Source organism: Sorex fumeus, unplaced genomic scaffold (assembly GCF_029834395.1).
Source record: "Sorex fumeus unplaced genomic scaffold, SorFum_2.1 ptg000047l, whole genome shotgun sequence".
Classification (NCBI taxonomy): domain Eukaryota; kingdom Metazoa; phylum Chordata; class Mammalia; order Eulipotyphla; family Soricidae; genus Sorex; species Sorex fumeus.
The window spans coordinates 55683594-55708243 of NW_026606104.1; the positions used below are offsets into that span (position 1 = coordinate 55683594).

The window sequence follows — 24650 nt, forward strand, 5'->3', positions numbered from 1 at the left end:
AAAACAGTAACAATATGTTAAACTGATTATTTACCTATGTGTATTTATATGCTTATGCATACTTATAGGTAAGTGAAATGAATAACAGCAATCACAGAAGGGATGGGAAGGAGGCATTAGGATTATTTTATTATTACAAGGTAACTCACACTATCTGTGAAGTTGGAGCAGTATTATTTGAAAGTCAAGTTAATTTGTATTAGTGAAATAGTTCTAAAATTTTTTGCTTTCTGGGTCACACCTGGCAATGCACAGGGGTTCCTCCTGGCTCTGCACTCAGGAGTTACTCCTGGCGGTGCTCAGGGGACCATATGGGATGCTGGGAATCGAACCCGAGTTGGCCGCGTGCAAGGCAAACGCCCTACCCGCTGTGCTATCTCTCCAGCCCCAATAGTTTTAAATGTTTACACTTAAAACTCTTGAGTAATAGCAGAAGCCAAAAATGTATAAATGATATGCTAAAAAATAATGTAATCATGAAATTCTCAGTAAAAATTACAAAAATCAAAAAAGAGTAAGAAACAAAAATGGGTACAGAAATATAGAAAAAATAAAAGATTAACAAATATGGTAGATGAGTGAATCTTCAGAAAAAACCAGGTATGCAGGACCTGTGACTGAAATCTCCAAGCTCACTTGGAGTGGGAATGGGCCTTCTCCCCACATCTCCTAAGTTTACCAGTAGCTTTGCAGTCAAATCCACAAACTGTCCCTAGTGCCATATAATCTCATCAACGGCCATGGACCAGAGACTCAGAAATAAATCTCTGGGAAGAGAGCAACATAGGCCTCACCCATGAGTGAATCTGCTGTATAGTCATATTCTAAATTTTAGAATTCCTGGAGCAACATTTCATACTCTACACCAGTGATGTACTAAGAGTAGCACTGTAGCACTGTCCTCCCGTTGTTCATTGATTTGCTTGAGCAGGCACCAGTAACGTCTCCATTGTGAGACTTGTTGTTACCGTTTTGGCATATTGAATACGTCACGGGTAGCTAGCCAGGCTTTGCCATGTGGGTGGAATACTCTCTGTAGCTTGCCAGCCTCTCCGAGAGGGGCGTAGCACACAATATTTGATGGGGTTTAGAAAACATGTTAGTAATCTTTTATACAAGGGCTTAATGGCTCCAGGATGAAATTACAGCAATTTTCACACACTTTCCTCTAAGGAAACTTTACTGAACCATTTTTAGATTGTTCATAACAAGCAATACAAAATTAATTGTTTCGATTCTGCTTTGGGGAGCACAGTTTGGGATTTGGGGTGGAAAATCTCGAAATATGGTGGTGGGAGGGCGTAATGGTGATAGGATTGGTGTTTGAATATTAACTGTAATGAATGATTGTGAACAACTTTATAAAAATAAAACTGAATTAAAAAAACCAAATATGGTAGGTAGTTATTCAACAAATCAATCATAACTTTAAATATCAATAGTCTAAATATACCAATTAAAGACACGTTCTTAGAGTAGATTCTTAAAAAGGACCTCACTGTGAGTTGTCTATAAGAAACCCACTTTAAATATAAAGACACATTATAGGGTAAGAGTAAAGAGGTAGAGAAAGATATATCGTGCTAGCTTTAATTGCAAGAAGTTAGAAGTAGCTATATTAATTTTAGATGTGTTTTAGAGCAAAAATGTTATTTCGAATAAAGGGCCATTTGATAATGATATAAAGGTTAATACCTAAGATATTTATCAATCCTTACTATACATGTTACTATCAGAATCTGAGACAAAAACTGCAAGAAAAATAGATAACTCCATTATTACAGCCGTAGACTTCAGTTCCCCACTATCAGAAAATGAGAACAGATGTTGAATTCAACAGTACCATAAGCCAACTATGTATAGGTGCTATTCGTTGATTATTTCACCAAACAACAGCAGAATATGATTTTTCTCATGCTCTCAAGGTCATTCATCAATGGACCATCTTCTAGTCCATACAAACTCTCTTCACAAATATAGAGCAACCAAAGTCAAATAATACCTTGTCTCAGACACGAAGAAAAAGGCAGTGGTCAGAGAGGAACTGACAGCACTGAATGTTATATTAGAAAAGAAGATCTAAAACAAACAATCTAAACTTCTATCTTAGGAATTAAAAAAAGGAGAGCAAATTAAACTCAAAACATACAACAAGAAAAGAAAAATTAGAGCAAAGGGCTGTGGATGTGTTCCAGTGGCAGAACCTCTGCACTGCATGCATGAGACTGTGAGTTTGACTCCTGATTTCTACCTCCCCACCCCCCACTACTGAGTGCTGCTCCTGGAATGTCCGTTGTGACTGTGCCACCACAAGTGAGAGCCCCAGTGCCCCACAAGCAAGTGTTGCATGAGCACCATAACCAAGTTGGGGAGCAACTTGGCACTGCAACCAATGTGTGATCCCAAGACATCACAACAACAACAACTAAAGGGAGGGGGAGATAAGAGAAATTTAAAAAAGAGTTGAAATTAATGAAATTGAAACAGGAAGTCAGTGAAGAAAAATCAAGAGCTGATTCTCTGAGAAGATACATGAAATCAATGCTTCTAGACAGGCTACATAGAAAAAGAGATGACACAAATTACTAATATCAGAAAAGAAAGAGAGGAGATCACTATCGATCTATGTCATTAAGTGGATAATAAAAACAATGATGAATAACTATAGCCCACAAATTAAATGATCTAGATTAAACAGATAATTCTGTGAAAGATACAATCTCACAAAACCCACAGAGAAGTAAGGCGATCTGGAAAGTGTTATACCTCTTAAATGAATTGATGATGAGAACCATTCGAGAAAAAAAAGCACCATTCATTGGCAAATTCTATAAAATACTTAAATACACTTTACCAATTCTTTTTTGTTTATTTGTAATGCTAGGGATCAAACCCAGGACCTTACACTTGCAAGGCAAGTGGTGTACCACTGAGCTACATCCATGGACGTTTTACTGATTCTTTACAATTTCTTTTAGGAAATAGAAGCAAAGAGAATTACTTCCTAACTTATTCTATTAGAGAAAAACCACCCAATTACCATAAACCAAAGGCATTACAAGAAAGTTATAGACCAAGACCCAGCTGTAGAAATCTTCAACATATTATCAGCAAATCATGTCTAATAATAATATATATAAGGATTACATATATTTAAGTGTGATCTATCCTAGGTATGAAGACTGTTTCAATATTATAAAATCAATTAATTTAATCCATCACACAGGGTGTAATATTTCTAAAGTAGATTCACACAAATAACTACAGAAAAAAAAAAAGAGTTGACAAAAGCCAGTATCTTTATGATTAAAAACTCAACAATCTAGGGTTGAGGAAGAGAGTACAAAGGTTTGGAGCACCACACTTGCATTAACAAGTCTCAAACTATGTCCCCGACACTGCCTGTGCCGGCCACATCACAACTGGGCATTGCCCTGGTGGCCCCTAAATATCAAAGGGGTGGCCCTGCTAGTCTCTAGCACTTTTGGGCCTGAGAAGTCCTGCACCACACAGCAAAGTTCATGCACTGCTTGGGAGATCTCCCTGAAAACTCGGGTTTGTTAGAGTAACCAGCAGAAGTGGAAAAGCCCTGTGCAGACAAAGAAGCAAGTCTACTGCTTCTTGAGCACACACACACACACACACACACACACACACACACACACACACACACCCCCCACACACTAGAAATATGTTTTTAAAGGACTAGGCAAAGATTTGGAATCAACCTAGATGTCCAACCACAGATAAGTGGATTTTGAAGACATGGCATATATACACAACGGAATACTATACAGCTGTAAGCAATGATGAAATTATGCAATCTGCTGCATCATAGAACTGGAAGATATGTTAAATGAAGTAAGGCAGAAGAAGAACAAACACAGGATAATATCACTTATATGTGATATTTAGAGTAACTGGATAAGGAAATGCAATGTTTTAAAGGGGGGATGCCTAGATCCCCCCCTCGGCCCTACAGTAAATGGAGGAGAAGGGAAAAAATAGAGTGAAGGGGAAGAGGAGAAGAGATAGATGGAAAGCAACAGGGGCAAGGGTCAATGGGATTCAGGTACGTGGGTGGTGTTAAGGAATAATAGAGATAAATATTCAAACCACAGAGTCAACTACACTGAAATTGTGAGATCCAAATTTTAATAACCACATTTAAAAGGTGCCTGTTAAGATTGAAGGCTGAGGCTGGGGTGTGGTAGGAGAGGGTAGGAGAGGGAACCTGGGAACACTGGTGGGGGGAAGTTGACACTGGTGGCAGGATTGGTGATGGAACACTGTATCTCAAAAACCCAACTATGAATAACTTTATAGTTCACGGTGCTTTAATAAAATGAAATTTTGGAAAAATCATGAAGTTAACTTCCAAAGTATTTTCTTTATTAGTAGTAGTATCTATTTTATTTAGGCACCTTGATTTACAAAGCTTTTAATAACAGAGTTTGGGCATTTTTTTTTTGTAAATTGTGCATGGTTTAGATAAAAAAATTTTTTTTGCATGAAGGGGGAATCAACTGTTTTGTATTATTTGTTTAAAAGAATATTTTTTCTCTATTGACTTGCTTTTGTACTGTTGCTGATAATCAGTTGTATGTATCTGAATAAATCCATTTCTAGATTCTAAAAAAAAAGAAAAATCATGAAGTTAAAAGTAAAAGTGCCATGCAATTTAAAAAGTGGAAGATAGGTAATAAAGGACACAGTGTGACACTTCCTTGTCCAGGGAGCTAAGGGCTAAAGGTCACTTTTCATTAAGTGAGGAACTTCCTTAGACTAAGCAAACCTAGTAACTGGCTGGGTATAGCTGCATACTTTACAAGAAGCCATGTGCTGGGACCCTGACCAGAGCTGGACATAAATGCCTCAGGGCAGCCCTGTTATCTTCCAAAAGGTATATGGAGAGATGCTGTGGTCACCCTTCCCCTCAAGGTCTAATATTCTAAGACTTGAATGGAGGCGCTTTCAAGTCCTTCTAAGAAATGACTGCCCTGACTTTCCTGGGAATTATTCCAACTGCTTAGATTTCCTTCAAGAAGGCAGAGGAACAAGAGTAAAATTTCTTATAGGTAACTTAATTTCCACATGGCAAAAATCACCCTTTTGATAGTTCTCCCGTTAGGAGGTTGCCTATTTACTCTGAAGGGGTAACTCTTTTCAGAGTTGCCTTCAGACAGCTTGTGAAGAAGGGAACACACACACACACACACACGTGTATAAATATATATATATATTTATTAATTATTATTAATTAATATATATATACACACAGTGACAGTTAATTATCTATGATGGTGATTCATAAGAAGTTTATAATTGATCATCTAGAGAGCCAAAATAAAATTTCTCATTCATATTTGGTCTTCATCCACACTACTGGCTCACAGCTTCAAAAATCCTTAGAAAAAAATTTTTGTTGTGTTTTGAGCCATACCCAGCAGTGCTCAGGGCTCATTACTGGCTCTGTGCTCAGGGATCACTACTGGTGGCATTCCTAGGATCATATGGGATTCTGAGAATTGAATCTGGGTCAGCTGCATGCAAGGCAAGTGCCCTACCCACTACAATATTTCTCCAGCCCCCCCTGGAATTAAAAAAATTTTTTATAGAGTTGTTCATGAGATTTATTACATTCAATATTCCACCACCAATCCCACTACCATTGCACCTTCCCACCAGCATTGTTTTCCCCTTGGAAATTTTTAAGTATTGGAAGTGCTAAAGGTTTCTCTTGTTCTATTAATGAAGGCAACTTTGGGGAAGCACTTCAGGACCGGGGGTGGTTGGCTAAAGAAAGAATCATGTGATTAAAGGGTTGAAACTTCTAGTCCACATCTAGACCTCAGGGAAGGAGGAAGAACTGGAGACTGAATTTAATTCCCAGTAGCCAGGAGTTCATCAACTGAGCAGGGTGTTGGCGATAGGAGTCGACACTAAAGGAATCTCCATTAAAAACCCAAGAGAGGTAGTTGTGAGAGCTTTCAGATTGGTGAACACCAGGCAGCACTGGGAGGGTGGCACATCTGAGACCATGGCCAGCCCTACTCGCTTTCCCCAAGTCTTGTCCTGTGTTTCTCTTTCCCAGTAATAAATTGGTGATCTAGAGCTTAGCTTCTTATAAACTGTGGGTTGCAACCTTATATGATGTTGCAAAATTTCATAAAAACATTGTTTTAAATAAATTCCTTTAGAATTTTAAATGAACCTGCTGAGAAACCCAGGATATGTGGAACTAGTGACTGAAAACTCCAGGCTTCATGGAGTCGGGAATGGGCCGCCTTCTCCTCTCACCTCCCAGCCCTTCCGGTCTCCTGGCAGTCACGCCCACAAATTGCCTCTGGGCACCATTTAAGCACAGTAACAGCCATGATACAGACTCACAAATGATCTTGAAAGAGAGAAGCAGATTTCATAGATGTCTCCAGACCCCAGTTATTTAAAATTTTAAATATCAGGAGCACATGGCCACAAAAACAGCCACACAACATCTCATAACAAGCAATACAAAATAAATTATTTAGCATCTGCCTACGGGGCAGGCTTGAGTGGTGATGGGAAAATTTGAATAGTGGTGGGTGGAAAAGTAATGGTGGTGGGATTAGTATTGAAATACTGAATGCAATAAATTATTGTAACAACTTTATGAAAATAAAATTTAAAAAATTAATTCCTTTAGGATTTAATTTAACAACAAAGTCTCCAATGGAGACGTTACTGGGCCCGCTCGAGCAAATCGACGATCAACGGGAGGGCCTTTACCTTTACCTTTACCTTTAGGATTTATTTTCAGTAAGTGTTCGGTTTATTTACCTATTTCATATATTTATATACCCCAGGTCACATAAAAATTTAAAAAGTAAGGTAAAAAGGCCCTCCCGTTGATCGTCGATTTGCTCGAGCAGGCCCAGTAACGTCTCCATTGGAGACTTTGTTGTTACTGTGTCTGGCATATCGAATACTCTCGGTAGCTTGCCGGGCTCTCGGAGAGGGGCGGAGGAATCGAACTTGGGTCGGCCATGTTGGCCGCTTGTAAGGCGAACACCCTACCGCTGTGCTATCGCTCAAGAGGCAAAAAAGGGGGTCAGGAGTAGAAGTCGATCAAGGGACCATGATCTAGTGAGACAATTCTTGCAAGTAGCTGGGAGGCAGCTATGGTGACCACTGTATCACTGCTGCTTCGAGTACATTATTGGTACCCAAGGAGTGAGTTGACAGAAACACAGGTAGCACTGTGGGCTTGTTACTAGGTTCTTTGTTGTTTGTTTTTGGGTCACACCTGGCAGTGCTCAGGCGTTACTCCTAGCTCAATGCTCAGGAATCATTCCTAGAGGGCTCAGGGAACCATATGGGGTCGTGGGGATGGAACTTGGGTCACCCACCTGCAAGGTACGTGCTCTACCTGCTGTACTATTGATCTGGCCCCTTGATGGAACTTGGGTCACCCACCTGCAAGGTACGTGCTCTACCTACTGTACTATTGATCTGGCCCCTTGTTACTGAATTCTGAAGCAGAGGGTGACCCCGAGAGACTGAGCTTGGTCCTCTGCCTCTAAAAATGTCCTTAGAGTGGGCATGACCCCTTCATTAGGAGTTCACTGCCTCTTCCTGCCACATAGTGTCAGAGCTGATGTGAATTCTCAGAACCCCTGCAGACCTCTCAGAGACCCTGTTGGTGGGACGATGCCTCCACACACATTGTAAGTGGCTCCAGGAGTCCCTGTTCACCCACTCACTTTAGCTACCAGGTTTAGCCACTGAGTCACTTAATGATTCACAAAGTCAAGTTCACAGTTATCAAGGTCTGCACAATTGCTGATGTTAAAAATAACCAGAGAAGTTTCCTCCATATCAGTGTGTGGTGAGACTGATATGGTGCACTGCTGGGATGATTTACCACAATGGAAAGGGCAGAGTTACCTCAGAGCTGGCCTGGGGGCTCCTGGTGCTGGCCACAGCCCCACCCTAACCTCTCTCCCCCCCAAACCCAGTCCTGTGTTCACAGAACATCTACCCAACTTTCTCTGAGTGTTTTGGAAGGTTTCTCTGGAACTATTCTAAGTGTCAAAATCAAATACCAAATGACTAAAGATTCTCTTTAGATTGATAGAGTGGGTACGGAAAAACTATCGGTTCAAAATGAGAGGCAGTATTCCGGGGCCTGGAGTGGACTGTGCTGGTCCCGGGAGCTGCTCTTACCTGTGGGGGCCTGCATGGCTGAGCTGGGGATGGTGGCAGCATCTTGGGGCACAGTGCTGGTGTCCGGTTCAGGGGTGCTGGTTGTTGGTGAGGTGGGTGCTGGGTTCAGCAAAGTCCGAGGTTTCCGCTGTTAAAATGGATGGGGAAAAGTTTGCTACCCACAATAGGTAACTTGTCTTTTCATTTCTCTGTTTGTGGCTCCCTAAATACTCCCAACACTGAAATATGTCGGGGGATGATGGGACTGTGTTTTATCTTAGTGTTACACACAGTCACTTGTCGAAGCTGTACATGTTGCAGGTGCTTAATACACGCACTCTCAAACTATGGGCAGCATTTTGGACTTCTGTAGTCAGGGTCGAATTCACTGTATAATTTGTCATTAGATTCAATAAAATTATTTGAAGTTCCAGACTCTCTATTACTTGGGCAGACAAAAGCACTAAAGCAAAAAAAAAAAAAAATTCTGGGTTTAAGTGCAGCTTGACACTACTTGGTACTTTGTTTTTCTCTCTTAAAAAATGGAAACTTTTCCACCTCTATAAACTACTTTCCTTGGCTTACCTCCTTAGTTCATTATTATAGGGCATTCATTATACCAAACTTTAATGTCTAGTAATTTCTAACTGCTTTACTCATCTGAAAACTGCAGTTTATCTTTACAATAATACACCATTTTTAAGAGCTGTAATTCTTTCTTCCTTCCTACCTACTCCCCTTTCCCTTCTTTTAAAAAACTTTGTAAACCTGTTTTTCCAGGAAGTTCTAGATTTTCTTGAATTACTATTTTTTTCTATTATTTCTGTGCATTTTAGTGTCTGATTTATCACAATGTGTTGTCATTATGATTTTACACACTGGTGTCTCCTGCTAGCCTGGAGCTACTTGAAGGTCTGATCTTATCTACCATCCTAGCACCACATCTCATGTAAGTGTCAACAAATGCTTTTTTCAATGAAGCATATAGTATAGACCGGCAACAGAATGGCAAGCGATAAAGATGATGTGAGAAAAACCGAGTATCTCCTCTATGCTGCTGAAGGCAGTTACAGGGGAAGAACGATCTCAAAACGGCCCTTCCAAGAAAAGGTTTTCTAAGAGCTTTTTCTGAAAGTAAGAAAACATTACTGAGATTCAGAAATACCTATTTGTGAAATGACCCAGATAGGGTCTCCTGCTGAGAGCTGTATAAACCTGTCTGCCTTCTAGAAGTGTGGTTACTAAGAAAACCATGCCAGTGACAGAGACATGTGTAAGATGAGGTTGCCTGTGAGAGCGATCATGCAAACACTTGCTGAATAGTAAAATCACCTATGGAATGTGGACATACCAAATTTTGTTATTGTAAAAATGAAAATCCAAATAAGCAAGGAGTCAGAAAATAACGGAAATGTCACTTCAGCTTCACCGAGATGGTGGTAGGATTACATGGGGTGCCTGAAGAAACAAACCTGGTGAGTTAAACGGCCAGATACTGTAAAGCAGAAAGATAGAGGGCATAGAAGTGTACTTCTTCTCGAAGTATGTACACTTGGTATGTATCAGATCTATTCATATTCTCTCTCACCTCGATTTTACTGTTGAGAAAACTGGGGCTTTACCCAAAGACTTTCCAATGTCACCCAGGTAGTAACAAATGAATGAGCTATAAATATAAGCTTGCCTGACTTCAATGCCCATGTTCTAATTACAAGACCACTTCGCTTCAAAATGGAATTTCAGGGTCATGAGTTATGTGGAAGGCAACATATTCTTATGACAGTTGACAAGAGAACAAGACAGGGAATTAGGGAGCCAAATGTCATGCCATAAAATACAGGATGTTATGAGAATTACTGTCTTCAAAAGGGTTATGGAGAAAAAGGACTTTCGTTACTATTTTAAAACTGCCCGAGAGCAGAGCCAAAGCAATCACAGTCCTTAGATTTTGAAGGGTCTTAAAGGCCATTTAACCCAATCAATCATCCAAAATATCTATTTTCCTATCCCTGATGAAACACGCCACTTATGGGAGCTCACTAATTCCATTTTGGGACAGATTAAAACGCTCCCCACCCCCAACTCCCCAGCCCCCCCCCCGCTTTCTCTTTTTCTTTTTCTCTTTTTTTGGACACAAAGCCTGTCATCTGCTTAATTTTCTACTTAGTGTTTTTGCTTCTGACTTTCGAACTCCACTGAGGTATAAACCTCATTTATTTATTGGCCTTTTGGGTCACATCTGGTGATGCACAGGGGTTACTCCTGGTTCTGCACTCAGGAATTATCCCTGGCGGTGCTCAGGGGACCATATGGGATGCTGGGAATCAAACCCGGGTTGGCTGCGTGCAAGGCAAACGCCCTACCCACTGTGCTATTGCTCCAGCCCCCTAAACCTCCTTTAATCTTACTGTCCTCAAGGTGGTTTCACATCACCAGAAATCTCTAGTCTTAAGAATCTTCATTACATCAGACTATCCTCCATAACATAAGAATAAGAGAGTAATGGAATTGAATTACTTTGAATTACATTGCTGAGTTACAGAATTGAATCAGGATGTCCAGCCATCTCTCCAACATATACTGAACATCTCCCAAGAGACTGAGATATGAGGCACTATAAGAGAAAAAGATTAGATGGGGCTCACAAAATGCAATGCAGTTTCCACAGTGGGCAACAGCGACCCCTGGGGGGTTGCTGGAACTATCGATGGGGACGGTAGTAGCCTTGAGTGGATGGGGGGTTGGGGGAGGGTCACTTTCTGTTTGCTTGCTTAAAGAGGTTAAATTCCCAGGAGGTCACTGATGTTTTTGGATTTTTCCAGAAAAGAAGGTGGTAGGTCAAATAAGTTTTAGAACTTCTGTTCTAGAGTACCCTGCATTCTAGAAGAATCAAAGTAAGCAGGAGTTGATACAACCCACCAATTAACTAGTCAACAAGACCTAGGGAAGAACTCAGGACAGTGGAATCGGTTGCCCAGAGAGAACTGGCATCATTTCTGCATTAAACTCACAGAGTCTGGTTCAGGAAGGAGCTACAGAGGAATCCCTGACTGTCTGCAAGTGAGTTTTGAAGATGAGGATGTACAGAAGCAAATGAGGAAACTCTCATACCCATGGTTGCCCTACAGTGGAGAAGCAAGAACTGAATATGATTGGAAGGTGGAAGGTGTGCTTTCAGTGACAGTGCTCAGCCACGTGCGACTCAGTGAGAGAGAGAAAGAGTGGACTATGGTAGGGCAGCAGTGACCTTGGGACTAGAAAATCTGGGCACCTATTAGCTGTTGTCATTGTTAGCTATGTTATTTTAGGGGAGTAATTAGAATGTCACAGCTCTAGCTCACAATTAACTATGAAATAACATTAACACCACTCTCTCCTATGCTTTTGTGAATATGAAAGATGTGTTAACACTGCCTGATTCCAAACTGAATACTAAGTATCGAGCGATTTTTCTATTTTTTTTAAAAGATAGGTAGAGTCACAAAAAGACAAACCTTTACAATTTATAGAATAGATTTACTTTTCCTCTTCATGTGCCTAGACATACATACTGGGGAGGTTAACAAGATATGTGCTCCATGTATGGCAGATATTTGAAAAGAATTCCCTCAAATATGAACAACTTTCAAAGTCAAAAAAAATTTTGGGGGGGAGAGGGGCACACTTGGAAGTACTCGGGCTTACTCCTGGCTCTGTGCTCAGGGATCATGCTTCGCAGGCTCGGAGGACTATATGGGGTGCCGGGGATCAAACCCAGGTTGGCCATGTGCAAAGTAAGTATTTTCTGTATTACCACTTGTGCTCTCAAAATTCATTTCTTGAAGAATAAGGTGGTTAGCAGAGGGAAGGGGGGCGGGGAGCAGGAGGAGCGGGTGGAAGGAGCCATCTGAAGAGTAAGGGCTGACTGGGGTTTCCTGGTGGGCGTGGTGACTTGACTACACGTACAGAGATGTGAAGTTGGGCTCCTGAGATGTCAGTTTTGCAAACCAATGGAAAATCAAAATTGTGATTTAAAATGTTTGTTTCTGATCCATGCCACCCTCTCTGCATTATCAGCAAGGCCAAGGCAAGCAGCTAAGGGGGATGATGGTCTAGGGGATTCCTCTGAAAGGCATGGCGTACTGAGTAGGGACCAGGGCCAGGTACGCCCCCTTCCCCAGATGGAGGGAAATGGAGTCATCCTTTGAGAACCCTTCATCCCCTTCTGGGACACTCACATGTTTACCTACCTTACTGCCAGGTTTGGGACCCCTCTTCTTTGGGAATTTCAAAGTTTCAGCTGACTTGGAAGGGGTAGAGATGGGATGGGGGATTAGGGGCTTGGGTGTCCGGCCCCGCTTCTTTCCCGGTTTACGCCCCTTTTGCCCTGGTTGATGCTCCAAGACAGTTTTGGTGCTGCTGTGGATGCTGGGCTTCTCAGCGCTCACATCAGATGCAGGATAGGGATTCTTTGGAATCACAACTGCAAGAAAAAGACTCATTCTATCACCCTCTCCTCCCACCTGCATTCCCATCCCAGACAGTAAAAAAAAAAAAAAGGAGGGGGGAGGGGAGGAGGCTTCTTCCACTTGGGTAATTTTTAAGCTGAAAAGCTAGTTTTCATGGCGGCTGACCTAAATTCTATAAAATCTCAGGGGGAAAGCTGAATTTAGACAGACTCGAATGAAAAGTTTTAATTATTTCTGGCAGATGCGGAAAAAGTATTAAAAATTGCCCAAGGCTTCTAGTTAAAGCATATAAACCAATACTTCAGAGGTGAAATATCTCATATGAGCCTAAATCCTTACCTACTAAGAATAAAGATCAGAGGCTCAGAAGAGGAAATCATGTCTCCCTTCTCCTGCCCCCCCCCCCCCCATTTCCAGAGTAACTTGAGATAAGGTCTTACATTTTGAAACTGGGCCCTGGCAACCAAGTGAGGGATTTCATACATCAATCTATGTAAAGCTTGATAGCATCTTCCCTTACCTTAAACATTTTTGTTCCTGGAGTTAGAGAAATAATATGGAAGTTTAAGCTGCATGCCTTGCATGTGGCAAACCCTGGTTAGATCCCTGGTACCAAATGGTCCACGAAGCATCATTGGGTGAATCCCTGTACCAGTGGCCAGGATAATCCCTAGCACTGCAGAGCTTGTACATCACTACATCTGTGGGTCTTAGCACTAAATCAATGGCCTGGCTGACTGAGAATTGCTGGGGACAAGGTGATCTCTGAGCATCACTTGGAAAGCTTTTGCCCCACAACAATATCTTTGTCTCATATTACTTTAAGGTAAAGCTTAATTGGTTTTAGGGGGGTCCACACCCAACAGTATTCAGAGACTACTCAGAGCTCAGAGCTCAGGTGTTGTTCCTAGTGATGCTTGAAGTACCATGCAGTGTCAGCGATCAAATCTGGCCCTCTCCTATGCAAAGCACGTGCTCTAGCCCTTTGAGCCATTTCCCCAGCCAAAAGCACAAATTCTTTACCCTGATATCCAAAGACTTCTATGATTTTGCTCCTGCCCTGCTCACCTGTTATATTTAGGATCACTACCTTTCACTTGTCCCCAAGTTCTAATCCCATTGGTTTGGTTCAACACGAGCACATTAAAATCTGTTGAGTTCTCTCTTGCTTCTGGTCAATACTAGCTTTCAGCACTCAGCTCCAGGGTTGTCTCTTTATTAATGTCTTGTCTGACTAAGCCCCAACCATGTGGGAGCCCCCGCCCCCGCCCCCAGCATTATATACACAGCTGTGCTACAGTATTTTGAATTTTACTTCAATAACCCACACATTATCAAAGTAAAGGGATAGCCCATTCATTCCACCAATAGTTAATGAGAATTTATTAGTATGGTTATGCACTGGTCTAAGATTTGGGGATAACAGAATGAACAACAACAACAAAAAAGACATAAAACACACACAAGAGGTAAATGTGGACTATAATGGATAACTACAATCCCAGAGGGAGAAAACAGAGATGGAGGTAAAAACAGTATTTGAGAACTTATGAAAGAAGAGTCCAACAATTCACAAGTAGAAAAAGAAAAACTCTGAAACTTCACAGAGAGATAGCACTGTTAAAAAACTGTTGAAAATAAGGGATGCGGTAGAAATAAAATGAAAGTGTAAAAAACTTTAAAGCAGAGGGGCTGGAGAGATAGCACAGCGGGTAGGGCGTTTGCCTTGCACGCGGCCAACCCGGGTTTGATTCCCAGCATCCCATATGATCCCCTGAGCACCGCCAGGAGTAACTCCTGAGTGCAGAGCCAGAAGTAACCCCTGTGCATCGCCAAGTGTGACCCAAAAAGCAAAAAAAAAAAAAATTTAAAGCAGAAGAAAAATAAGCACTATTTTTTACACTTAAAAGCAATATTGATAGTTAACTTTTCAGCGTAGACTATGATAGTGGCAAGAGAAGAAGGGCCTTGGGTAGTGCTGAGGAATGGTATAGCTCTAGAGCCAAACCCTACTCGGATTGGAGTCGAGCATCCTCCACCCAGATCCTCCAAATTCCAGTAGGCGGGGGTCACACCCACCAACTGGCCCCCTGGCGCCGTGTAATCCCATCAGCGGCCAAGACTCTGAGACTATAAAAATCAGCTCCCGGAACCGCGCAGCCGCATTTGCGGCTGCGCGACATCTTATTATGACATCTCATTCCTACTTTGACAAACTGGCAGGCTACCGAATGTAGCCTGCCCACACGGCAGAGTCTGGCAAACTCCCAGTGGCGCACCCAATATGCCAAATACCAGTAACAATGATGGGTCTCATTCTCCTAAAGAGCCTTGAATATAACCTCAGGGCCAGGATGAAGGAGACATTACTGGGGCCTGCTAGAGGCAATCGATGAATAACAGGATGATCTGTGATCTGTGATAGCCAAACCCAGAGTCAGTAACAATGAAAGCAGGCAATCCAAATCACAACAACCAAATTTTAAACAGTGCCTGTCAAAGAGGTGGCTGGTACTGGGTGTGGTGGGAGGGAAGCTGACACTGGTGGTGGGACTGGTGCTGGACATTGTATGTCTAAAACACAACTGTGGGAGTTGCCCCCCACGAGTGGCTCTCCGGCATGGCCATGGCTCCAGAGGCACATGGACTTAATCCAGAGCCTGGCAGCTTGCAGCAGAAATGTGAATGGACTATGTGTTAAACTATGGCGCCATGCCCACCTGGGAGGGAAAGGGCGTTTGTCTCTTCCACCGCCCCCTGCCCCCAGCAGCATGGTGGCTGCCGCCTCAGAGCTTATTGGAAAGCCAGGTATGAGCCAGTGGTGATGGGGCAACTGCAGCCTCATGGGAAGGGGGGTGAAACCGGCTCGTCCTTCATGCCCTACTGAGGCCACAAATTGCCCCCCACGAGCGGCTTTCTGGCACAGCCATGGTACCAGACACACAGAAACCAATCTCATAATTATCCGGCTCTTGGCAGAAAGCCCCCCAGACTTAATTAGTAAAGTATTGGAAATCAAAAATTGCGTGATTGTGGCCGTGTGACTTCATATGGTTTTCATAACCCCCAATAGAAAACAAATTATTTCACAATGCCTTTTCAGCAGTTCTGATTGTTGGGGGGGGGGATTCCAAACAATAATGGTGCATCTTTTGTTGAAATAATGAATGTAATCAAAGTAGAGAGAGAGAGTTAAGTAGAAATCATCTGCCTCACAGGCATCGGGAGGGGTGGGAGGGTGGTATATTGGGGTTCTTGGTGGTGAAAAATAATTACTGGTGAAGGGCAAGGTGTTTAATCATTGTATGACCGAGACTTGAAAGCTTTGTAACTTTTCTCACAATGATTCAATAAATAAATAAAATAAATAAGTAAAACACAACTATGAATAGCTTTGTAAATCAGTGTCTTCTGAAAAAAAAAAACTTGCAAAGAGAAGATCTTTAAAGGGGTAAAATAAAGGGGCAAAAGGACCAACCTAGAGTTCTATACTCGGTAAAACTACCCATTAAGAGTAAAGGTGAAATAGTAATATTTTCAGACAAGTCAAAGCTGAGGGAAATTCTGGCCAATCAGATCTAGGTTACAGGGCCAGAGAAATAGCTCAACAGACCGAGGGCAGGTTTCCATGCAGGAGACTGAGGTCTGGTCCTGGAAAATACATGGTCCTCTGAGCATTGCTTGGGAGTGGCTTCAAACATATTTAAGTTATGAAAAATAAAAAGGAAGTTAGTAGGGCTAATAGAAAGCAATTCTGGATGGAAAGAGGACACTGCAGGAAGAACTAAATAACACCAAAAAGAGTAAATAAGTGGGCAGACCAAAGCCACTGTTTAGAAAAAAATCTATAAATGGCCTGTGGGTCTAGAGCACCTGATTTGCAGGTGGGAGCCCTTGGGTTTGAGGATTGAACCCCAGGTTCAAGGTTTGAGTCCTGGGCTTGAGGTTTGATTATCAGCATTGTACTATTCAAGCATCACTGGGAATGGATTGCTGCCCCAAAGTGGCTGTACATTTAAAATATATGCATTAGTAAATTATATGAATGCAATAACACAAAAGATGCAACTGGGGGGGTGGTTAAGTGAATCCAAACATTAGTGAAAGTTTCACATTAGTTGGGTGGTTCGAGCTTATTTATGGTAGAACTTAATAAGTAGAGACTGCATATTTGTATAGGATAACTAGAAAATTTTATAAGAATTATAATTAAAGTCAAGGAGAAATAGAATAATAGAATATATTTGATTAATATAGTAACAGGCAAGAATGCAAAAATAAATGAGGTAGAACTCAATGAAAAAACAACCTTAAAGGCAAATGGTATGCATATACCTAAACAATAATATTAAATACAAGTGAATCAAATATACTACATACAAAAACATGAGTACACAATTATTTTTGTTTACAAGAGAAGGTCTTAAAATATAAGAATATTTGAAATATAAAAATACAGGCAGATAAAAACATGAAAGGAGATGTAACCTATAACCATTAGCCAAAAGAAAGCTCAGCTGGCTGGATAAGGCAAAGGCAGTCTTCAAGGCAAGAAGTATATAGAATAAAAAGGTTTTTTTTTCAGCAAGACTAAATAATTAATTCAAAAGGAACTGTATTTTGAATTTTTTCCAAAAGTATTTTTTCCAATACAGTTCAATAACCTTAAACTTATATGTACCGAATGACAAAAAAGTACATAAAAATAACTTTAAAAGAATGAAAAGGAGAAACAGACAAAACTATAATTTGGAGCTGTAGATTTTAACTCTTCTCTTTGAGTAAATGATATAGATTAAGAAGCTGAAAGGATAAGTAATAACACAGCAACCTAACAAAATAACTGACTAACTAACCTAATTGTCATACCCAGATTATCATACCCAATCAATAAAGAATACACATTCTTTTCAAGTACTTATGGGATAGCTTAGTACTTAGAGGAATTAAAAAAAAGATAAATCCTTTATAAACTGCAACACATTATTTTAAAGTGTCTCTTCAGCCTTTGGATCGATCACACAACTTGTAAAAGAGCAGCACATGACATGTGTAAATGTACACTCTAGCCATGTTAACATAACTACAAACAAGGATTTCCACACAAGAAGAAAAATATGCAAATCAAAGCTCCCTAGCACTTTTGATTGACAGGCAACCGCATGGAGGAAAAAGATAAAATTGGTTTTGTTTTTCAAATTATAAAAGAGAATCAATTCAAAAGATACCTAAGAGCTAAATTTTAGAAATAAAAGCATACACGGACCAGAACAAATACTTTTGGGATATGCAGGATAAAAGTATTTTTCCAATACAGTTCAAAGAATTAAAATAATACAGAATGCTTCATAATCACAATGGAATTTAAAGTTAAAAAAATTTTTTTTAGAAAGTAGTAAAGTTTATTGGAAAGTAGAAGAGAAAGGAAGAAGAACTTCCCATGTAGGGAGGAACTTAGTATAGGACTAAGTTTCACAACAGAATTGAAATAGAAATTAATTAGTAGGTATTTGAATAAACAAGAAGTGTTGATACTGCCATTACTTAAAATAGCTCATGCATCCAAAAAATACTAGAAATAAAAACAGAAATCTGGGGACTTAAAATTCATTAAGATATGACATATCTAAATGTGTAAGATTTAGGTCAAGCAGTGATCAGAGGGAAATTTATAAGCCTAAATGTTTATATTAGAAGAGAAGAAAGGTTTAGGATCACTGGTTTCAAGCTTCTGTTTCAGAAAGCAAAATGCAAGATTCTATTTTCCTTTGGAGAGAGATTCCTAAGTTGTGCTCAGGAGGTCCAGTGATTCTTGGCAATGAGGCTGGCTGTACAGGGTGAGAACCTGATGATTGGTGCTGCTCTGGCCTGGGGTGCTGGGGATTATTCAGCTCACCCCAGTGGTGCTTGGGGCCTCTAGGTAGGTCTGCATCTGGGGATGCTTCAGGTACCACGTGGTGTTCACGATTGACCCTAACACCCAGCACCGGACGGAACCTGGTACCCAGCCCTGCAAAATGCTAAACAAATGGTTTTAGATATAGACTTTAGAGCAGATGCAAAAATTTAATGTGAAAGTCTATTAAAACAAAAAAAAAACTAGAAAAACACAAAGGAGGAATATTGCCAACTCTCTGAATCTAGCAACGATCAATTGTGCAAGAAGAGGATGAGAAGTGATGGGTGTTTGAACAGGCAGCAGGGCTTCAGTTATACTGGTGATACGGATGAGTGGTACAGCCACATATCCAAAACACAGACCCAACAATACTGAAAACATGAAATCTAAGCCCCAACTACTGGAACTTTGGAATGTGCCTGTCAAGTTGACAGGGGGGATAGGGTAGGACTTTGGGTGGGGAGAGGGAGTCTGGAAACACTGGTAAAATGAAGTTGATATTGGTGGTGATATTGGTATTGGTATTATATGCCTAAAATGCAACAGTTATTTAATTAAAAAAGAAAAAAACAACTGGCAAAAAATTCATCAAGCAAATTCATCGATTTGCTCGAGCAGGCCCAGTAACGTCTCCATTGTGAGACTTGTTGTTACTGTGTTTGGCATATGAATACGTCATGGGTAGCTTGCTGTGCGGGCGAGATACTCTTCATAGCTTGCTGGGCTCTCCGAGAGGGGTGGAAGAATCGAACCCGGCTTGGCCGGGCTGGCTGCACACAAGGCAAACGCCCTACCGCTGTGCTATCGCTCCAGCCCATATGGCAAAAAATTAATTATAATTAATTAAAAAATGTCTGCTTGTCAAAAGAAAACTTTATAAAGAAAAGGAAAAAGCAGGTGTGGGAGATGACTTGGAGGGCTGGAGGTCATCCTTTGCACTCTGGACACCTGGTTTTAGTCTAGGCACCGCATGGTCTCCAGAGTACCGAGGCAGTGAGGGACTGAGTAGAAAGTGAGTGAGCAAGACAGTGAAAGGGAGCAAAAATAATAAGAATAAGAATTACGGGAGCAAGAGCAACTCAGAGGGAGCAAGAGTGCACAGAGAACAAATGTATAAGAATATCAGAGTAAGAGAGAGAGAGAGAGGGAGAGAGAGAGAGAGAGAGAGAAAGAGAGAGAGAGGAGAAAGTGAGAGTGAGGGTAAGAGAAAGGAAGAAAGAGAGCGGGTGGGGGCCACCAAGAAAAGGAAATCCAGATGAAAGATACGGAAAACACACATCAGAAAATAACATCCAGGGCCGAAGAGATCATTCAAGGGATTGAGCTTATGCTCTGCATGTGGAGACCCGGGATATAGGCCAGGGTTCCACATTGCTCTGAAGCTCCCTTGGGACCTAGCTCAATCACAGTCAGGAGTGGACCCCAAGCACTAAAGGAAAAAAAGGAAAAAGAAAATAACATGCAGAATCTATGAATAACTAAAACTTCACAATGAAAAGATTTCACAATTCACTTGAGAAAAATGACTAAGATAAAGAAACATATGAACACAACTTCATAATGATATTTAAAAATCTTTTGCATTTTAGAAATGCGTCCAGTTCCTGCAGTAGGTTACCGGTGCTGGGCCACCCCAGGTAGGTATAGGTTTCGTGCCTTGGCCTGTTCCCCCTGGCGGCCCAGTGGCCACCATCCTCCAGAGGCCACTGGACAATCAGGTTTGGGCCCACAGTGATGAGACACGTGGGGCCTCATGTGATGGGGTGGAGCCGGCCCTTTCCTCCCCATCCCAACGACTCAGAAACAAATCCTGAAGCCCAGTGGCTTTTGGCAGAAATGCGTCCTGCGTCCGGACCCCGCAATAGGTTACTGTTGCTGGGCCACCCCAGGGGGAAAAGGGTTGTCCCTCCGCTTGCTCCCCCTTGGCGGCTCAGTGGCAGCCATCTGCAGAGGCCATTGGACAGTCAGGTTTGGGCCTGCAGTGACGAGACATGTGGGGGCTCACGGGATGGGGTGGAGCCAACCCTTTCCTCCCCATCCCAACGAGATCCCAGATCACCATCCACGAGCGGCCTCTCTGGCTCCTGATCAAGCCATTTAATGGCCATGATCCCAGAGACTCAGAAACAAATCTTGAAACCCAGTGGCTTTTGGCAGAAATGTGTCCGGACCTGGCAGTAGGTTACTGTCACCAGGCCACCCCAGGAGGGAAAGGGTGCTGTCCCTCCACCTGCATCACCCTTGACGGCTTGGTGGCTGCCATCTGCTGGAGGCCACTGGACAGTCAGATTTGGGCCCACAGTGACGAGACATGCTGGGGCTCACAGGATGGGGGTGGAGCCAGCCCTTTCCTCCCCATCCCAACGAGAACCCGAGTCGCCATCCACTAATGGCCACTCTGGCTCATGACCAAGCTGCTTAACGGCCATGATCCCAGAGACTCAGAAACAAATCTCGGAATCCGATGGCTTTTGGCAGAGATGCTTCTGGACCCTGCAGTAGGTTACTGTCGGGCCATTCCAGGGGGGAAAGGGTGCTGTCCCTCCGTCTGCTCCCCCTAGGTGGCTCGGTGGCCATCATACTCCATTGGCCACTGGACAGTCAGGTTTGGGCCCTCAATGATGAGACATGCCCTCAATTCCTCATGGAATTGGGGTGGAGCTGGCCCTTTCCTCCCCGTCCCAACGAGACTCTGAGTCGCCACCCAGTAACGGCCTTTCTGACTCCTGATCAAGCTAGTTAATGGCCATGATCCAAGAGACTCAGGAACAAATCTCGAAACCCAGCAGGTTATGGCAGAAATCCCTCCAGATTTAATTGTTAAAATTTCAGAATTTCAAAATCGTGCAGCCACACGACATCATATGTTATTCATAACCAGCAATAGAAAACAAATTGTCTACTGTTGACTTTTCAGCAGATCTGAGTGTTGGGGTAAAATCCCAAATAATATGGTGGGTCTGGTGTCAAAATATTGAATGTAATCAAAGTAGAGAGAGAGTAATGTGGAAATCATCTGCCTCACAGGTAAGGGGAGGGTGTGGGATGGGGGTGTACCGGGGTTGTTGGGGGTGGAGAATGGGCACTGGCGAAGGTACGGGTGTTTCATTGTATGACTGAGACTTAAACCCAAAAGCTTTGTAACTACTCTCACGGTGATCCAATAAATAAAATTATAAAAAATGGAAAAAATCCTTTGCATTTTTCACTCGTTCTCTTAATTTTCCAGAGGTTAAATGTGTGGTATCATCACTCTGAGAGATAATGGAGGGCCCAAAGAGATTGTACAGGGTGGCAAAATTTCTTGCTTTGCACATGGCCAACCCTAGCACTGGGGTCTTCTGAGCACCTTGGGAGTCCCCTGAGCAAAGGGCCAGGAATAGCTCCCAGACACTATTAGGGCCCAACCGAAAGAACTAATATGTGCTTCTGTACTATGTTAAAACATTCTAGAAGTTAATTTCTAATAGGATTATGGTAAATAGCCCACAAATTTTTTTTTTAACACAAACTCTTAGATTGTTAAAGCAAAATTATAGCCACAAGAAGGAATACCAATCAATGCAAGTTGATTGGTAAAGGTGATTGTAAAGGTTCTTTCTTGAGACCAAAAGGTTTGATAGACAGCTGATGTGTAATCATTTCTTTTCTTTTCTCTGTTTCTAACACATCTGTCTTAGGAAAAACAAAAAAACAAAAACAAAAACAAAAAACAATGGGGGCTGGAGCAATAGCACAGCGGGGAGGGCGTTTGCCTTGCGCGCAGCCGACCTAGGTTCCATTCCCAACATCCCATATGGTCCTCCGAGCACCGCCAGGAGTAACTCCTGAGTGCATGAACCAGGAGTAACTCCTGTACATCGCAGGATGTGACCCAAAAAGAAAAAAAATGGTACCTAACTCTAGTTAACCTGTGCCTAAAGCTTAGTAACTGGGCATCCCTAATGCTCTTACTTGAAAATGATTACAAAACAAACTTCTAATATTATACCTCATATCTCCAGGAACAGTCTCTGGAATGGATTAACTAGGCATGGATTAACTTTGGAATTCCTTCTGTCATATGACAGGTGCTGAATTCTTAATTGTAGGCCCTAGGACTGTGTGCGTAATAAAAAAGAAACAAAGAGAAGTGAATAGGGCTTCACCAGCCCTTCCAGCATTTAGTTTTTCTTCTCTTCTTTCCCCTTATGATCAAACATAAAAAAGACTGTGATGTCAGCTAGCAAAGAAGTTGTTCTGGATGACCTGAATGATCTGGACAGAAGAAATTAATGAATTATATTTAACAGCTCTGAAATATCAGGTCATGGAAGTCATGTTTGAGTACTTATTAATGAAATAGTTTAGTTTTTTTTTTTTTACTAACTTAAAAGCTTCTTAATGGATTTTTAAAACTATTCTCTTGGGCTTCAACATCTGAAAGTTCTTCACATTGGGACACCCTGTTCTGCTACTTTCTAACTTAATTATCTTAGCTGAAAAAATTTTGGTTGATGTCAGGGGACCAGGAATTTAATTCTAGTTCTGTACCTTAGAGTGTGACCTTGAGCTTGTCATTTAAACACAATCGTTTCTTGTTTTTACAAATGAAACTAAGTACTTTAATAACTGTCCTATTTTTTAAAAGGTTGGAGGATATGTAGATTCTCAAACACATTTTGATGTTTCGAAAGTTGGCAAAATTAGATCCTTAGTCAATAATGCTTTGCCAAAATTCTTGTGCATTTGTGGTTTTTCATGTGGCCTTTGATACAATCTTGTGAGGGATGACATGGTCATCTTCCTTAATAAATGAAGAAAGCAAGTCTCAGAGAAGGGAGAAAACAGCATAGTCATGAATTCTTACCATTCATTCGCTCATGCAGCCTAGGAGGAAAGATGTCTCTTTCTCTCTACAGGAATTGAGGGAGTTCTAATTCCATATCAATGAGCTTGCAACATCAATTTTTAAAATTAGGACTGGGTAGATGGCTCAAGGGATTGACATTCATGATTTGCATGTAGGAGGTCAGTGTGTGACTCTACACAGGCCATTTCGATGGACATTTAGGATACAATGTAGATATGTAGTCTATTCATAAGCACAATGGACATCCATTAGGTTATTGGATGGACCTTGAGCATTAAGCCAGGAGTATCCCTGAGTGTCATTGGATGTGGTCCCTACACCAAAACCAAACCCAAACAGAAATTTAGTAAATGCTAAGTTTGCCCAATAATCTAAGGTAAGAAACTACATGATCCCTTTTCTAGAGGAACATAATCTTGAGAAGCTCAGGATATGTGCTTTATAGAATTGGTCAAAATTCAGGGCCCAAGGACTGACACAGCAAAGTGACAAGATGTGCCTGGTCAACACTGGTCAGAAAGTCATAAGGATTTTCAAAAAATAAAGTAGACATATCAAAAGTACAGGGGAAAAATGGAGACTCATATACTCAAACAATATGGTTTCTAGGCATGAATTAAATACTGATTAAAAATACTGATTTTTAAAGAATAATGCACCTCCGTGTTCATAGGTGTATTCTTTACAAGGTTCCTCATATGGAGTTAACCAAAACTTCCATCCACAGATGACTAAATAAAGAAGCTTTAGTCTCTATAGTAACAGAACTCTACCACTTAAAAAGATGAAATTATGCCTTTAAAGGCAAAATGGATGAGATCTGAGGGGACTGTATGAAGTGAAAGACAATTACTGGATGGGTTTTCTCAGATTTGGATTATGAATAATTAAAGAAGCTAGCCCCCTTCCCCCTGCGTGCGCACGCGTGCGCGCGCGCACACACACACACACACACACACTCACACGCATGCACGCACACACGCACACTAACTCCTAAACTCAGAGAAAACTATGGTGGTGCCAAAGAGGAGTGCTGGGAGGCTCAGGGAGGGGATCATTTTGGCAGAGGGGTAGCACTGGAATTTTGGTGGTGGGACTAATAATAATTACACACATATACTAAATTCCTGAGATTCCATAATACTTTACAGCAGTAATAAGTCTATGAAAATTAAAACTAAAACTATTTGAACTTTAAAAGGGGAGGGTATGAAAAGACAGTGCTGGAGGGAAGTAAGGCACTTGCTGTGCTTGCTGCGGTCCCTGA

The 24650-nt window shown here is 41.6% G+C and overlaps 1 protein-coding gene across 1 annotated transcript in view; it reads right to left on the bottom strand.

Moving 5' to 3' along the window:
* Nucleotides 1-24650, bottom strand: part of SCMH1 (Scm polycomb group protein homolog 1) — a 170052-nt gene that overhangs the window by 40083 nt on the left and 105319 nt on the right. Inside the window, exons 8-9 of the mRNA XM_056123374.1 lie at nt 12414-12646; nt 8206-8332 (exon numbers count right to left, since the gene is read on the bottom strand). Coding sequence (XP_055979349.1) covers nt 8206-8332; nt 12414-12646 — 360 coding nt within the window. The remainder of the gene's footprint in view (nt 1-8205; nt 8333-12413; nt 12647-24650) is intronic.